The following is an 18,781-nucleotide window of genomic DNA, read 5'->3' as shown; positions in this document are numbered from 1 at the left end:
CCATCTCCCAAGTAGCTGGGACCACAGGTGCCCGCCACAATGCCTGGCTATTTTTTGGTTGCAGCCATCATTGTTGTTTGGCGGGCCCTGGCTGGATTCGAACCCGCCACCTTAGGTATATGTGGCTGGCCCCTTAGCCACTTGAGCCATAGGTGCTGAGCCTGTTTGTTTTTTGAGAAAGGTCTCACTTTGTTGCCAGGGCTAGAGTGCAGTGGCATCATCATAGCTCGCTGCAACATCAAACTCCTGGGTTCAAGCAGTCCTCTTGCCTCAGCCCTCTAAGTACCTGGGACTACAGTTGAGGTTTGGTTTTATTAAAAAAGAGAAACATTCCATCAGTTATTAAAAGTGGTCCTCTCGGGCGGCACCTGTGGCTCAGAGGAGTAAAGCACCGGCCCTATATGCCGGAGGTGACGGGTTCAAACCCAGCCCCACCCAAAAACAGCAAAAAAAAAAAAAAAGGAGTCCTCTCTGGAAGGCCGAGGTGGGTGGTTGCCTGAGCTCAGGTGTTAGAGACCAACCTAAGCAATACTGTCTCTGGAATGCCACAGGAAGGTGCTAAAGATGTCACTTTGATGACCTAGGTTTGCAATATAAATTTAATAAACAAGGCATATATACTGCCTGGAATTCTTCTGAATTGTCATTTGCATTTCTTGAATAAATACTGTGATATGTTTAAATATTTTGACATTTATTTCTGAAGATTAAGTGTCAAAAGTGTAGCCAATATCTCTGAGCTTGTGTATGTCCTAAGCCAGTTTAGAATAGAGGGGCTTTCCCAAATCTTGTGTTCTCCAGGTCATTTTGTAGTGTTATAGTAAATTTGCTTTGTTTTTTCCTTTAAGTCTTATAAAATGGAATGCTATTCAGCCATAAAAAAGATGGAGATTTTACATCTTTTGTAACAACCTGGACAGATTTGGAGAATATTCTCCTAAGTGAAGAATCACAAGAATGGAAAAATAGGCATCCCACATATTCAGTACCAGTTTGAAACTAGGGATTAATAACTACATATTCACCTGAAAGAAAAAGTAAATTAACAGGGGGGAAGGAGTTGGATAAATTCCCACCCAACAGGCATATTGCAAGGGTAAGTGGCACACTTCCTGGGGGCCAACTACAGCGCGGATTTTCATCACAAAAGCAATTTATGTAACCTAATCGTATGCACCCTTATCTTAACCTTAAATTTTATAAAGAGGATAAATTATTCCACTTAATTTTTGTCAGCTTTTCTTTTGCCTGGAAAAAGTGTTCATTTGCGTCCTTCTAACACGGTGGACAGAAGTGATCTGGCGACCTCGTGAGAAACATCTAAAACAAAAAATGTGAAGCCCTTATCAACAGGATCTGGGATAGAATTCAGGGATGGTGACGTGAGTGATCCCCACATCAAAACACCTACAGTCAGTCGCGTCAGGATAGCGGTTCCCAAATTCCCGTCCAACCACCGGCTTTCCTGAAGACATTTGTTGAAAACACTGATTCCTGGGCCCTGCCTCAACTTACTGACTCAGGAGGTCTCCTGAGGTGGCGCCCGGAAACCTGCATTTTTTAATATTTTCATTCTTATCTTCTGTTCCCCAAAGGTGGTTCACAGGAGGGAAACCCGCATTTTCTAACAAGCTCCGCAGACCGGCTGGGAACCGCGCAAAGCCGGATGGACACGCCCCCCTCTTTGCCAGCCTCGTCCGGGTCTTTCTCCCGCCTTGCTAATGCCCCGCCCCCGCCCCGCCCTCCTCCAAGGCCTTGAGCGGGCTCGCTGGCCACTTCCCGTGATGCCTAGCGCCGGGCTGTCGGGGTTGCCGGGCAACGTACTAGCTCTAGGGCTGGTGGCGTGGGATCCTCTAGGCCATGGGGCCGCGAGGCCTCCCGCCACTCCTGCTGGTGTTCTCTGGCTGCTGCGCCTCCGTGAGCGCCCAGACCTGGGCCACCCCGGCGGTGACGACAGAGCGCCCCAAGTCCACGGAGGCAGCCTCAGCCACTCTCGGACCCTCTCCGTCGGCTAGACCCCCAGTATCTCCCAGGCCCACCCCGGTCACGGACGGTGGGTACCAAGTGTCAACTGCTGGGGATCCACAGTAATCCAACCTGGAGGGGGTAGCCCAAGTGAGGATATAACAGTGACAACTAAGGCTGTAGACAATGTGTGTAGACATTGATGAGTGTTCTGTAGACGTTAATCTCTTAACAATAACTCTGAGAGATAGATACTATCCCTGTCATAGAGATGAAACCAGGGCTCAGAGAGCGTACGGGGGACAGTATCAAATCTTTGAAAGTACTTGAAGTGGTCCTGGACACCATTAATGCTAAACGTAATAAAGAGTCCTTGCAGCCGAAGATAAAACTAAATTGAAAGTTTCTAGACAGTAGGGGGGAAATGAATACATAGGCTGCATTGAACTTTTCACTTATATTAAAAAGATGCCAAAGGTATAGCTTACTAAATGTGACTAGGTCAAGGCTCTTGTCCCTTGACTTGAGTTATGAAAATCCAGGGTTCCTCCAGTATTGAGTTGGATGGAGGTGGGAGGTATGTTGTCAGGGGTTTATGCTCACTTCTCAGAATTCATATTAGGGATAATTAACATACTTCTCAGAAAGTTTTCTTCTTATCCTGGAATTAAACATTTAGTGAATATTATATAATTTGATTTCACATGGATGACTTCAGCAATGGCTGTGAACCCCTGAGATTTGAGTGCAAAATCGTCTGGAGTGAGAAGTCATAGCAGTCAATAGATTATCAAAAGGGTTTGTGATCTCAAGAAAAAATTGTTTTAAATCCTCTGTGTGGATTGAGAGTAACCCCAATAGGTTTTTTTTCCTTAAATCTCTTCTTAAGAGAAAGAATGGTTTTTTTTTCTTAAGTAAAGGCTCACGATTAATAAATAAAAAAGTCATCATTTGCTGACATCCTGAACTCTAGCACTTAACTTCAGGTACTGAACGTTTATTTTCCAAAAGTCCTTCTTCATAAATTATGAGTAGTTCATATTAAAAAGTACAGAGAAATATGCTGGAGACGACTCACACCTGTAATCCTAGCACTCTGGGAGGTTGAGGCAGGTGAATTGCTTGAGCTCAGGAGTTTGAGACCAGACTGAGGAAGAGGGAGACCCAGTCTTTACTAAAGATGGAAAAACTATGCAGGTATGGTGACAGGTTTAGTACCAGCTACTCGGGAGGCTGAGGCAAGAGGATCTCTTGAGCCCAGGAGTGTGTGAGATTGCTGTGAGCTATGATGATGCTACAACATTACCCAGGGTGACAGAGAGACTCTGTCTTTAAAAAAAAAGTATAGATAAGAATATTTGCTATCTTATAGAAATGAAACTGTTTTACATTTAAACTATTGATTTGATGAATTAGTGGGAAAGTTAAATCAGTGATAGATTGGGACAAAATATAGCCAAGTATTCAATGCCTGAAACTCTATAAGGTTTTTGGATGTGTTATCTTTTATCTACCTAAATATTCTATTCCATCCGTTAATGAAGCTATGCTTGAACCATCATTATTAGGGCATGTGGTCAGGGCTGTTTTTTTGAGGATAAGGGATGAATTTTTACATGTACTTGTCTTAATCTTTTTATTTGTTTGTTTGGGACAGGGTTTTGCTCTGTTCCCCAAGCTGTAGTGCAGTGGCACTATCACAACTCATTGCAACCTCCAGCTCTTGGGCTCAGGTGATCCTCCTGTCTCAGCTTTCCAAGTAGCTAGGACTACAGGTGGGCACTACCACTCCAGGCTTGCTTCTTGCTTATTTATTTATTTATATATACACACACGTGTATTTTTTTATACAGTCTTGCTCTGTTGCCCAGGCTAAAGCATAGTGGTATTATCATAGCTTACTGTAGTCTTTATTTCCTGGGTTCAAGTGATCCTTCTGCCTTAGCATCCTGAATAATTGGGACTACAGGTGCTCATCACCATGACTAGCAATTAAAAATATATATATATATATATATAGTGGAGATACTGGTCTCAAACTCCTGACCTCAAGCAATCCTCTTGCTTCAGCCTCCTAAAGAGCTAGGATTACAGGCATTAGCCACTGTGCCCGACTTGTCTCCATGTTTTTAAAGTACCCCTCTTTAGCCATATCACTACTATTAGCTCATTTATTAACTGTTTACTGTGACAGGTACTGTGCTAACCATGTCACCTGTGATGTATCTCATTTAATCTCCACAATAACCCTTCGATGTACATATTGTTATCCCCATTTCCCAGGTAGCTGAATTATTTGCCTAATTCTAGGTCACATGGCTGGTAAGTGTTGGAGCAAGAGGCTGACTCAAAGTGGAGAACTATATGGAAATTTACAGAATGGCTTACAGGCAGTCTTAGTGGGAGAGTGATAACCATTCATCTTGAATCTGAGCTGTGTTCATCAGTACCCTGTTCTATGAGCCAGTCATGCAAATGATAAGAGGCCTATAAGAGCAGCTGAGTGCTACTTAGACTTGGTGAGGACTTGGCAGATACTTGTTGAATGATTAAGTGCACTTACATTCTGGGTGGAGACCATTTTTTCCCTAACTGGAGTTATTAAACATTATTGCTTTGTCCTTAGTAGTCTTATAGCTACCCTCAAGGGTTTTAAGTTTTGAAAACAAAGTCAGATTGTAATTTTAAACACGTAAGACAGGGAGCCTAAAACACTTTTTAGTTTTTACATTAGCATGTATTAGTTGCATCATTATTTTATTAAGTACATAGAGGAGTCCTTGGCTGTAGAGCACAGTAAACTTGAGAGAAATTTTTGTGTCTTAGGCTGAGAAAATTTTGCATACTTATTGACCAAACCTCCCCCCTTCTCCTCACACCCTTTTTTTCAGAGTATGTTATACCTATTATGGGCAATATTTTTCTAACACTCATTTATATTGTGAAATAATACATATATACAAATAAGAGTGTTGTATAGATCTGTCAGCATTTGTCAAAATCTTTTTTGAAAAGACGACATTACAGATAAGATTGAAACCCTGATCTTATTCATTCCCTCCAACGATAACCACTACCATGAATTCAGTGTTTATTATTCCTATCTATGGTCTCCTATTTCTTTCCTCCTTCCTTCTTCCTTTCTTCCTTCCCTTTCTCTCTCCCTCACTTCCTCACTCCCTCTCCCCTTCTCTGCCTCTCTCCCTGGCTTGCCCTGGGTAGAGTGCTATGGCCTCATCATTGCTCACAGCAACCTCAAACTCTTAGTCTTGAGCAATCCTCCTGCCTTAGCCTCCCAAGTAGCTGAAAGATTGAAAACACTCTTTCCTGGAGGCATTAAATGTGCCCTGCCTCTGAATCAGTCTCTAGTGGAGGACTTGGGAATTTGTTATTTTATTTATTTATTTATGACATAGTCTCACTTTGTTGCCCTCGTTAGAATGCCCTGGTGTCATAGCTGCCACAAGTGCCTGCCACAATGCCCAGCTAATTTTACTATTTTTAGTAGAGACAGGGTCACTTGCTCAGGTTGGTCTTGAACTCAGGCAATCCACCTGCCTTGGCCTCCCAGAGTGCAAGGATTATAGTCATGAGCCACCTCATGGTGGCTCCTCTTTCTTTAAAAGGTTTTAATCTGTTTGATAGAATAAAATATGGAATTAAAAATCCAGATAATTTTTATCATTAATAATTTAAAAGTTGCTAAGTGGGGAGATTCCTACTTCTCCCCCAGGCTTTATTGTCTAAATTACCAAAGATAGTCTAAGCACCTGAGCCAATTTGATTCCTAACCAAAAGGTTGTGAATATGAGTTCAGCTTCAAAACTGCAGGCTATATATGAGGAGAGGGACAAGATTGAAAACACTCTTTTCTGGAGGCATTAAATGTGCCCTGCCTCTGAATCAGTCTCTGGTGGCGGACTTGGGAATTTGTAATTTTATTTATTTATTTATTTATTTATGACAGAGTCTCACTTTGTTGGCCTCGCTAGAGTGCCCTGGTGTCATAGCTCACCTCAAACTCTTTGGCTCAGGTGATTCTCTTGCCTCAGCCTCTTGAGTAGGCCGGGACTACAGGCACCTGCCACAATGCACAGCTATTTGGGGAATTTGTAATTTTAAACCAGTGGTTCTTATGGTCAGGCAGGTTCTTATGGTTTAGGTATGCTGGTTCTTTTCTTTCTTTCTTTCTTTGAGACAGAGCCTCAAGCTGTTGCCCTGGGTAGAGTGCCATGGCATCACAGCTCACAGCAACCCAATTCTCTTGTTCAGCTGGGACTACAGGCACCCGCCAAAACACCCAGCTATTTTTTCGTTGTAGTTATCATTGTTGTTTGGCAGGCCCAGGCTGGATTCAAACCTGCCAGCTCTGGTGTATGTGGCTGGTGCCTTAGCTGCTTGAGCTATAGGCACAAGCCAATATGCTGGTTCTTAATTATTATCATCACCTGGAAAGTTTCTGAAAACTACAGATTTCTGGATTTCATTGTCATCTCACCAAATCAGAGTCTTTGTAGATAGAGCACAAACAGAGCTTTCCAAGTACTGTGTTTCCCCCAAAATAAGACCTACCCAAAAAATAAGCCTTAGCAGGATTTCTATGCATTTGTTAAATATAAGCCCTACCCCAATAATAAGACCTAGTGGTGGGCATGGCTATGCAGATGTGATGCTTGTGGCTATACATCCGCATAGCCACGCCCTGCATTTCCACATAGAGAGGAAGACATCCTCTGAAAATCAGCCCTAGTGTGTCTTCTTGAGAAAAAAGAAATATAGGACAGTGTCTTATTTTCAGGGAAACACAGTAGGTCAGATGATTAACCATTTTGAGGAAATCTCTGTAGAATACTCAGACTGACTCATTTCCACTTCACAGATTTCTCCCCAAGTGCGATAGGAAAAATAAAATGGACCTTCTGTAAGAGATCTGTGGTGTGTTACAGTGACAGGGGGCAGTCACCACCTGCTGATTGTGATACTCTGGATCCTACCATTTTTATTTCTGTAGTTGCTGCTCTGTGTGTCTGTGACTTGTCCCCAGGACAGTGTGACATCAACTGCTGTTGTGATCCTGACTGCAGCTCTGTGGATTTCAGTGTCTTTTCTACCTGCTCAGTTCCAGTTGTCATGTAAGTTTATGACACATGCAATTTTGATAAAATTTGACCAGAATAATCAAATTTGGGAACAGAAAATGAAAGCCCTCTAGACTGAAAAATCCAAACATGATTTCCTGTATTTTGCATGATTCAGAGGCCATCCATTCCAAACCAATATGTAAATGTGTAGTTATCCCATGTTTGTATCCAGCCAGATGATAATGCAGGCAAACAAGAAGAAAGAATGTGTTTCTTCTAAATAGTATAATGAAATCTGTCAGTGTTTGGAGACTGAATTACATTTCGGTTTGAGTGAAACAGATAACATTTTTTGTATCAGTGAATTCATCTCAGGTGTAGCATAAGGTGAAAAGTCCAGTTTAATTTTGCAGCTTTTGTTGTGGACAGAATACTTATAACAAAAAATTAAAGAGACAGGAAGGCTTTGTATTTTCCTGATACGAAATTCTACCAGGAATTTTCATATTCACATTGTAGTATGTTCTTTAGATCATATTTAGAGTGATCTAGTCTCATAATTCAGATTTCTAAAACTTTTAGAAAAAATTGGCAGCACAGAAAAGATTCATTTTATTCAGAATGGTCCCAATCTGAATATTCAGAGATAGCTAATTTAAATTTAGCCTTATAGCAAGTTTTAGCAACTGACTACTTGATAGGTTGAATCCTTTTTGGAAGTAAATGGGTTTCCCCCTTGAGAAACTATTTTACTGAGCGATGAGGAATTGAATCTGTTTCTAATGTTATGAAAACACTTGGAGAATGGAAGCTCTAGTTAGTTTAATTTTATTGTTACTTAGACTATAGCATGATTCAGTCTTTGTTGAAAATTATTCTGCTTTCTTGCCTTAATAAGTCCAGAAGCCTAAGAATTAGGTTTTTCCTTCGGCCTGAGACTATTTTTTAGAATGTTATTTGTTTTTTATTAGCCAATGCAGTAATTTTAGATATAGCTTATTTAGGATCAGGGTCAGCAAACTTTTTCTGTATAGAGTCAGATAGTAAACATTTTAAGTTCCATAGGCCATATAGGTTCTGTTTAACTTCTCAGCTGTACCATTGTTCAGCAAAAGTAACCATAGAATATGTAAGTGAGTGAGCTTGGCTATATGTTCCAATAAAATTTTATTTACAAAATCAGGTGAGGTTTGCAAACCCTGAATTTAGAAGTTAGGGCTGAATCCGTAGTACCCTCAGGAAAGGACTTCATATTTTTGAGTTAAGTTTTTGAGTTTTCTTGATTGACATTTTTCCTAAATATGAAGTATAGAAATAACCAAATCTAAAGTCATACTTCACAGCCTGAGCAAGAGTGAGACCTCGTCTCTACTAAAAATAGGAAAATTAACCAGGCACAGTGGCTTATGCCTATAATCCCAGCACTTGGGAGGCTGAGACAGGTGGATTGCCTGAGCTCACAGGTTCAAGACCAGCCTGAGCAAGAGCAAGACCCCATTCCTAAAAATATAACCAGGCATTGTGGTGGGTGCCTGTAGTCCCAGCTACTTGGGAGGCTGAGGCAAGAGAATCACATAAGCCCAGGAGTTTGAGGTTGCTGTAAGCTATGATGCCATGACACTCTACTGAGGGTGACAAAGTGAGACTCTATCTCCAAAAAAAAAAAAAAAAAAAGAAAGAAAGAAAAATTAGCTGGGCATTGTGGTACATGCTTGTAGTCCTAGCTATGTGGGAGGTTGCGGTGAAAGGATCCCGTGAACCCACAAGGTTGAGGTTACAGTAAGCTACAGTGATACCACTGTACTCTACCCAGGGTGACAGAGACTCTGTCTCAAAAAATAAAAAAAGAAAAAAGTGATAATCTTAGTTAATTGAGCTTTCTTGTTATATAGGTTCCAATTCATAAACAGTTTGTTTCATTTGTTAAGCTAGCAACTAATTGTTACCTGCTATCTTAAATTCATCGGTAAGCTTATTGAATTGATGTTTCTTTTCTCTATTAAATGGAAGCTTCATGAATGAAAGAGCCTAGCACTGCTCTTGACACATAGTTGACATTTATTAGAAAACAAGTTGAATGGATGAATGAATTTCTCCTCTTTACCCCTAAATGATTTTCTGTGTCCCTTTTGACTTCCTTACCATCAGCTTTGCAAACAGAAATCAGGCTAGAAACCTGGAGGCTTCTAACTCCTGCTTCTCCCTTGCCTTCTCTCTTGTCTTAGCAGTCTTTCACTCCTGATCACACCTTTCTTGAGCACCTCCTGTAAGCCAGCACCAGGGTTATAAAGATGAGTTAGACACACTCCTGCCTTCAGAGAGCTTACTGTTGAGTAAGGGAGACCGATGAGTGAATGACACTTTCTACACCAAGCACTGGGAGAACTCATACAGCTTCATGAGGGTAACCTTTCCAGAAAAGATAAACTGAGCTGAGCTGAACTGGGTCCTGAAGGATAAATGGAATTTGGCCAGCATGGAATCAGGGAAGGGCATTCCTGTCTGGGACAGACATGTGAGCAGAGTCCTGGGGGCAGGGGTTGGTGGGGAAGAGTAAAGGTATGACCTGTTGTCATACCCCTGTTGCTTAACTGAGTGGGTAACTCAGTGTGGCTAGAGAGTAGGGGTGAGAGGAGTGGGGTGCGAGGGGTGGAGAGGAGGGGCGTTGGGTGCATGCTAGAGCTTTGGACTATGTCCTGCAGTCTGCAATGGGCAGGGTAGTGAGAGGATCAGATTTCTGTGTTAGGGAATTCTGCAGCAGCGTTAATGATGTGTCATAAAGACCAAGCCTGATAGAGAGAACCAAGTAAGAAGCTATTGAAAAGGAGGAGTAATGGTTATCCTACCCTCCTCAAAAGACAGGATGGTAGGGCTCGGCGCCTATAGCTCAACCTTCTAAGGCGCCAGCCACGTACACCTAAGGTGGCGGGTTAGAATCCCCAGCCCGGACCGCCAAACAACAATGATGGCTGCAACCAAAAAAATAGCCGGGCGTTGTGGCGGGCGCCTGTGGTCCCAGCTACTTGGGAGGCTGAGGCAGGAGACTCGCTTGAGCCCAGGAGTTGGAGGTTGCTGTGAGCTGTAATGCCATGGCACTCTGCCCAGGGGGACAGCTTGAGGCTCTGTCTCAAAAAAAAAAAAAAAAAAAAAAAAGACAGGATGGTAGAACTGGAGAGAAATATCCATATCTGCTACTGATACTGATATACTGCACAGGATTAGGGAGCTGGCTGCCTGGAGGGGAAAAAGGGGTCCCATTCTGAGTTTCTCTCACTATAGCTCTCCTGTTTGCCTATCACTACTCCATTCCACTGTGTAAGCTCACACTTCCTCTTATCGTTTACTTGCTGAAAAATCTTGAGAAGGTCTCATTACCTACAGACTCTTGAGCCTCAATTCGGATGCATTCCAAACTTCTTTCAGAACCTATTTCCTACTAACCTCCATCTCAAATCTTCTACTCCAGCCCAACGTTGGTATTCAGAGATTCCCAAAAACCATCAATTTATTTATTCCCATCCTTGGCCAATCCTATTCTTGCACTTGGATTAGCTGGCCTCCCATTCCCTTTGTTTGATTCCTGTGCATTCCTTAAGGCCCAATAAAAACTGAATGATAACATCCAATCTTGGCAAGAGTACATGGGAAATAGCTTTTTTTTGAGACAGAGTCTCACTATGTTGCCCTTGGTAGAATGCCCTGAGTGTCATAGCTCACAGCAACCTCCTACTCCTGGGCTCAAGCGATTCTCTTGCCTCAGCCTCCTGAGTAGCTGGAACTACAGGCACCTGCCACAATGCCTGGCTAGTTTTTAGAGACAGGATCTTGGTCTTGCTCAGGCTGGTCTTAAACTCCTGACCTCCAATAAGGAAGGAGTCTTACTGTGTTGCCTCAAGCTCCTGGGCTCAAGTGATCCTTTTATCCTTAGCCTCTCAAGTAGCTGGGACTGCAGGCATGTGCCACTGTGCGTGGCTCAAATGCCAAACATTTTAACACCGAATAAACTGAGAAAAAGAAATGGATTCATTTCTAGCATTATACTTTCATAACTCTCCTCCATGTAGCTGTTAACAGGGTACAGTGCATGAACATCTGACAATTTTAAAATAATCTTGCTAAGATTGTATGCTTATGCCTTATGAGTTTGTGTTACTATTTTTGTAATTTTCAGGAGCAATAACCAGTTTTGTAGTCAAAAAGCAGCCATCTATTCAATGAATTTTACAGCAAATCCACCTCAAAGGGTATTTAAACTTGTCGACCAGATCAACCCATCTATTTTCTGCATTCATATTACAAACTGTAAGTATTCAACATAGGTATATTTTGTGAAAATCTAGAAAATTTGTGTTTTAAAATTATTTTATGGAAAACATTCAGTTAGATTTTGAACAAATATTTTGTCTCTATGTATAATGTATATCTTCTGAGATCGTTTCAACAGGTAGCTAATTAATTGTAAGGTACTTTATAGACCTGTAGGTGTGTACATTTTCTTTAAAAGTAATTGTGCTTGTGTAGTTGTCTTTTAAAACCTTTATAGTTAATTTCAGAGGAGTTTACAATTTCAGAGGTATTTGTAATATGTAGACATACATAGAATTTATAATTGTTTTCTACATATGCATTTTGTTTTTTTACTTTCTTTCCTCCAGGCTTAATGGTTGAAAATCAGGTTGTATAATGAGTATGCCCACTAAGAGATAAAGAAGAGAAATGTAGTTAAAATTAAAAAAAAAAAAAAAAGAAAATCAAGTTCTGCTTTGCACATTACCTGTGGTTTCTATTTCCTTTTTCTCTTTTATTTTTACTAAGAATATTTGCATGAAAACAGGATCTTATTTTTATATGAGTATTAAACTCAAGTAAGTGTCTACATCCAAAGAACGTGAGTGTAAAATGTTACCGAGATACCAAATATTAGTGATACTTTTATGGTTTTATTAATTAAACTTCATCATCTTTTCAGAATATATTTAAAAGTTTTGGTTTTGTTCCCTTATGATTGAAAATTTACATGAATGCTCTGCCCAATTTGTAATCAGAAGTGAGACTGGCTAGCAACTGTCACATTCTCTGCCATAACTGAGCCAAATGTATAAACTAGCCTGCTCTCTTCCCCCCTTTCTCTCTTGTACCCAGCACATTTTTCTCCAGGGCTTTCAAGGTGGCTGTGTGAGAGTAGAAATAGGCTTCTTTCATTCCCATAGCCATCTGGAGAGAGCGTCCCCTTACAGATTGATGGAGCAGACTCATCAGTCCTTCGATTATACTATTATTGGCTTCTGTTGTACTATTCACTTGCAGGCACTAGAAACTATTACTTCCCCCACTGTTAGAGAGGCAAGCTGAAGGTAGGGATCCTGTTTATTTAACAAGCTTCAAGAAGTGCTGGAAGAAGTGAATATGGAAAAAGACACTTTATTGTTTCCATATCAGCCTTAATGCTACCAAAAGCTGTTTCCAAAATATTATGTCATATACACTATATATTTTATGCTGATTTTAAATATTTTTTCTGAAAACAGATAAATCTGCATTATCATTTATTAATCCAGAAGTACCTGATGAAAACAGTTTTGACAAGTTGATGAAAACATCTGATGGTTTTACATTGAATACTGAATCAGATGTTTCCTTCACAACCAAATTGGATGCTCCAAATACTGCTAAATATGAGGTGAGCCAAGAATTTTTTTTTTTTTTTTTAGACAGAGCCTCAAGCTATCCCCCTGGGTAGAGTGCCATGGCATCACAGCTCACAGCAACCTCCAACTCCTGGGCTCAAGTGAGTCTCCTGCCTCAGCCTCCCAAGTAGCTGGGACTACAGGCCCCCGCCATAACACCCGGACATTTTTTTCTTTTTTTTTGTTGCAGCCATCATTGTTGTTTGGCGGGCCCGGGCTGGGGATTCGAACCTGCCACCTTAGGTGTATGTGGCTGGTGCCTTAGCCACTTGAGCCACAGGCGCCGAGCCATGAGCCAAGAATTTTGATTGAGTCTGCTCTTCTTGACATGCATATTCTGTCCTTGTAAGTTAATTTTCGGTATATTACCAGCCAAACTGGCTTCCCTGAGACATAGAATTGATACTACAGACTAAAAAATTTAATGTTGGCCAGGACTTGCAGCTCACACCTGTAATCCTAGCCCTTTGGAAGGCCAAGGTGGGAGGATTGCTTGAGGCCAAAAGTTCAAGACCAGTCTGGGTAATATAGAGGGACTCTGTCTCTATATAAAATTTTTAAAAATTAGCCTGGTGAGGTGGTATGTGCCTGTAGTCCCAGATCCTCTGGCAGGAGGATCACTTGAGCCCAGGAGTTTAAGGTTGCAGTGAGCATGTTCATGCCCACAAATCAAAGATCATGAAGATTAAAATGAATATTTGAATTTTGAATATAAAATTTAATGTTGTTTATTCTGTGGTAAGCTTGCATTTTTCTCTGCAGAATTCTTTGCTCTTCTCAGCCTTAAGAGATGCAGAGAAATAAGCTTGAGTTATGCTGCAGGGAGGGAACATGGAGTAGATTGGTTGCATGCTTTTCCCTCCTTAAATTGCTTATAGACTTTGGAAGATGTGTGCTGCTGTTCTGTATCTATTCGTTAGTATACCTTTAAATGTGTGTAATTTTGAATATACTTTAACTTTTGGGGGAACATCTTTTCTTTTTTCTTTTTTTGAGCTAGGTCTTGTTCTGTTACACAGTCTGGAGTTCAGTGGCATGATCATAGCTCACTGCAGCTTTTGAACTCTTGGGCTTAAGCAATCCTCTTGCCTCAGCCTGTCAAATAGCTGGGACAATAGGTGCATTCCACCACACCCACCCAATTTTTCTATATTTTGTAGAGACAGAGTACAGTCTTGCTATGTTGCTTGGACTAGTCTCAAACTTCTGGGCTCAACTGATCCTTTCACCTTGACCTCCCACAGTGCTAGGATTACAGGCATGAGCCACCATGACCACCCTGGAAGCATCTTTTTAAAAAAAAAGTATGAAAGAAAGATGTACCTTTTTTTTGAGATGGAGTCTCACTCTGTCACCTTGGGTAGAGTGCTAGATTACAGCAACCTCAAACTTTTGGGCTCAAGTGATCCTTTTGCCTCAGCCTCCGAGTAGCTGGGACTAGAGGCATGTGCCACAATGCTCAGCTAGTTTTTCTATTTTTAGTAGAGACGGATCTCGCTCTTGCTCAGGCTAGTCTGAAGCTCCTGAGCTCAGGCAATCCCATCCACTTCAGTCTCCCAGAGTGCTAGGATTATAGGCATGCGCCACCTTGCCCAGGTAGCAACATGTATTAGTTCTAAGGATTAAAATTATAAATGTATAGAAGTAAAAATTGAAGGCCTCTTGTGTCCATTAAGATTCATACTGCAAATCATTGTGAAAAGAATGGTGTGTATTCTTCCTGACTATTAAATACATCTATTAAAATGTACATATAAATTTGTATAGAATTAGGATTTATAGTTAACCACATTATTCTAGAAAATATCTTTTTCAGTGATAAATATTATGCATCTTGCTGTGTCACTATAAAAATTACCATTTATTATTTTTCTATATGTCAGGTGTTACTCACATACCCTGGGAGGGACCCATCATTGTTCCCATTTGTCTGATAAGACAGACTTAAGCACAGGAACTTGTCAGAACTAGGGTTAGAGCTACATTTTAGGAAGTATTCCTTGCTATGTATGAGCTTTTCCACTCTTAGTAGACATTTTTTTTTTTTTTTTTTTTTGAGACAGAGCCTCAAGCTGTTGTCTTGGGTAGAGTGCTGTAGCATCACAGCTCACAGCAACCTTCAACTCCTGGGCTCAAGCAATTCTTCTGACTCCTCCTTCCAAGTAGCTGGGACTACAGGTGCCAGCCACAATGCCCAGCTATTTTTTGGTTGCAGCCATCATTGCTATTTGGTGGGCCCAGGCTGGATTTGAACCCGCCAGCTCAGGTGTATGTGGCTGGTGCCTTAGCCACTTGAGCCACAGGCGCCAAGGCACTCTCAGCAGACATTTTTTTCCAGTTTTGCTATTACAAATCTACAATGAACATTATTACATAGACATGTATCTTTGAATACTTGTATGATTAAATCCATAGAATGTGTCTCTATAAATGGGTTAGCTTGGTCAAAATGAATGGAAATTTTAAATGCTGATAAGATATTGCCATCCAGAAAGATTGTGGTCATTTATACTCATCGCTCCAGTGAACAAAAGGACTTGTTTTCCCATACTTTGAGACCAAGACATTGTAATTTGAATAAACTTTCAAATTCAAGAAAATTAGCTCTATGCCCAGTAGCCGCAAATTTGGATTTTGAAAATTGGGGAAGAATTTTATAGGACTTGAATTGGGGAAAGAAGGCATTCTTTCATAAAAATTAGTCATAAAACATTGATTTTTATAATTCAATGTATATTTTATGTGTTCTTCAAATAGTGAATGCTACTAGAAAATAATTCTCTCACCCCTGTGTCTAGCCACCCAGTTCCTATCTATAGAGGGAAATCCTTATGTCAACTTCTTATATACCCTTCCAGAGAAATTCTGTAATTAAAAAGCGTACAAGTACAGTAAATTGCATGCACAGAAACATACCTCCTTTAGAAAAGGATGAGGTAGCTTGATGTAAGTTCCATGTTGACAAGGACCACATCTGTTTTTTGCTCATCACTATGTCACTGATGCCTACAGTGCTGCTTGGCACGTAGTAGGTGCATAGTAAGTGTTGAATGAATGCCTTAATAACACCATCATGATTATTGGTGGTTGTATTTGCAGTATGGGGCTCCTGTGCAGACTTCAGATTCATTTCTGAGATTTCCTTTGCCCCTCTCATCGTCTCTGTGCACTGACCATAACCCTGCAGGTAAGAGATTGGCTGTTCTTTTTTCTGTAAACAGTTTGCTATTATTAATAGTAGTTATTTAGTACTATTAGTAGTAGTATTAATAGTAGTTTTGTAGTAGTTATAATTAAACAGGTTTCATAACTAGAAACAGAATTTGCAAGTTGAAAGAGACCTCAAGTTTATGTAGTTTCATTGCCTACCCAGTTCCAGAGTCTTTCTTATCATATGCAGTAGCTGCTTGAGCACTTGGAATAGTAGGGGACTCTCTATCTAAAAAAAGATGTTGTTTAACACTTCCTATTGTTGCAAAATTCTTAACCTTATCAACAGCTAATATTTAGTAAGTGCTTACTGTGTGCTAGGTATTGGGTTAAGTGCTTGCATGTGTTTTCCATTTAATCCTCACAATGATCTTTTACAGTCAGGTTAGTATCTCTATTTTTTAGATGATGAAACTGAGTGGCATGTAGTTTCTTGCTCAGGCCTAGGCAGGCAGTGGTGGAATGAAAACTGAACCCACACAGTTGGCCTGCAGCCTATGCTTCCTCTACCACCTGGCCTCCCGTGGGTCTTGCTGCTCCACTTAGGAGCCTGTAAACCCCACAGAATGGGGTTTTATATGAAGGGAAGGCAGCAGGCCTGGCTCTCCCACACTTAGGTGAGCCTCACTATCAAAAAGCTTATCAAAGTAATGCATGGCAGGAAAATATATTCCATTGAAAAGACACTTAACCTCACACACAAGGAACAGCGTAAATTAAAACCAAACTGAGACACCATTTTCCTCTGTCAGATTGGCAAAGCTTAAAAAAGTTGAGGCTGTAGGGAAGTAGGCAGTCACCTACATAGCTGGTGGGACTATAGACTGGTATAACCTCTGTGAAGGGCAATTTAGCAATATGTATCAAAATTCCAAATGAATGTGCTGTTCACGCAGCTGTTCTACTTCTGGGAGTTAATCCTACAGAAACTCTGGCTCACGTGAAATAATACATTGCAGCATTGTTGGTAATAGCAAAGACAGAGACAACTTAAGTGTCCATTAATAGGAAACTAGTGGAATAATTATGCAACATTTCTAATAGAATACTAATTATCCTTAAGAAAGGAGGAGGAAGCTCTTCATGTACTGAGACAGGCTGATCTTTGAGATGTTCAGTGAAGAAAAACAAAAAGCAGATAGTGTATATATTATGTATTTGTTTCCAAAAGGAGAAAGAAACAATACATTTTTTTTTGGCATATACACTTGGTTTTATTTGCATAGAACATTTCCAGAATGATATACCAGACACTTCATTTTCATTGTTTCTGAGGAAGGGGACTGGAGGGTAGCTTGGGCAGGGGGAAGAAAGGCGTTAGACCAGTGGTTCTCAACCTTCCTAATGCCACAACCCTTTAATACACTTCCTGTGGGTCTCGACCCACAGGTTGAGAACCACTGCGTTGGAGGGAGACATTGCTCACTTTCTTTTTGTGCCTTTTGAATTTTGAGTCTTGTGAACTTTGCATACCTATTTGAAAATAATTTCAGACCCTATTTAAACACATTACATATTTGTGTTGTAACTTATTTTGTAGTTTTACCTAGGTTATGTTTTTTTTTAGTTGCCAGGGGCAATTGAAAATTTTCATCTGTTGTATTTTTTTTCCTTGGGTATGTTACGATTTCCAGCATTTCTAGTGAACCAGGCTGTTAAGTGCACCAGAGAAATAAATTTAGAAGAGTGTGACCAAATTGAAGCCCTTCGCATGGCTTATTATAGCAGCCCTGAAATTTTGAGGGTAAGAATTATTTTGAAGTGGAACTAATTTGTTAGATATGTTTTCTGTTCTTTGTATCCTTTTAAATATGACAAGTATAGAATAATTTCAGTACACGACTAACACTCAAATTGAAATTTCTTTTCTCTAGTACTTTGGTATCAGTGATTATTGAAATAATCCTTTAAGAAATTTTTATTTTCACACAATTAGCTCATCTTTTGCTTTTGTTCATTTTTTCCTACTTTGGTTCATTGTAAAGGTAACCAATAATATCTGTCTCCTGAATTAAAATAAAATCTTTACAAATAATTAAGAACTTTAGAAATCATATAAATATGATATGTCTAACAAACATAATCATTTTAATATCAAAAAGCTCTCTCTAGAAATAGTCCAGAAGAGAAAATCCACTCTTTGGCAGATGAAATAGCAGTTAGAAAAGGGCTAGAAACAGAAGAACAGGGCAGGGTGGTAAAGGTACCCCTTCTCGCAGTGACCAAAGCCTGAACTGAATAAAGGAGTGAGGTGCTGGCCTGCTTAATTAACAGATGAGGCTGCAACAGAGCAGACATTTTTCAATGACTAAAAACCACATGTTTATTGTCAAACCCCTTTCCTTTTTGGTGGGGAATGGGAGGTAGTATGGTCCATGGAGTTATTATTCATCTGGGCTTCAGCTTTTAGAATCAAGTTTAACCTTCTTCTCTCCCTTCCCTTTCCCTCTCTTGTAAGTTAGCCATCTAGGCCCATGAATTTTTCCAGGTGGTTTGACTTCTCATGGTTGTCCTAAAGTAGTCCTGGAAGTGGTCTCTCAGGCATGCAGGTGAGGCTGCAAAGAGCAGGCAAACAATCAACCTTTTCCCCCACAGCAGTTTTCATATCTATCAAGAAATGAGCTAGAGAATTGACAGTCTGCTTTTTCATGACTACTATTTTGAATATAATAGATAACTTAGAAAAATGTATCTCACTTGAAAAGTTAGTCTGTTTTTTACAATATGTTAATGAAATAATAATTTGAATATTGCAGCACCGGCTATATAAGTTGGGAAAAAATAAAGAATTTTACTATCTGCCATAAAAGTAGTAGCCACCTTTATTTTATACAATTT

General features: G+C 40.3%; 1 protein-coding gene across 1 annotated transcript in view; it reads left to right on the top strand.

Annotated features, from left to right (window-relative positions):
* Positions 1-1,860: 1,860 nt before the first annotated feature.
* The window catches only part of TCTN1 (tectonic family member 1), a 32,769-nt gene continuing 15,848 nt past the window's right edge, over positions 1,861-18,781 (top strand). The window contains 6 exon segments of the mRNA XM_023516857.1: positions 1,861-2,053; positions 6,977-7,097; positions 11,218-11,348; positions 12,575-12,726; positions 15,833-15,920; positions 17,578-17,687. Coding sequence (XP_023372625.1) covers positions 1,861-2,053; positions 6,977-7,097; positions 11,218-11,348; positions 12,575-12,726; positions 15,833-15,920; positions 17,578-17,687 — 795 coding nt within the window.

Source organism: Otolemur garnettii, unplaced genomic scaffold (genome assembly GCF_000181295.1).
Source record: "Otolemur garnettii isolate 467f Iridium unplaced genomic scaffold, OtoGar3 scaffold00099, whole genome shotgun sequence".
NCBI classification, from domain to species: Eukaryota; Metazoa; Chordata; class Mammalia; order Primates; family Galagidae; genus Otolemur; species Otolemur garnettii.
Note: the sequence above shows the minus strand (reverse complement) of the source record. Positions and strands in the feature narration are given on the sequence as shown.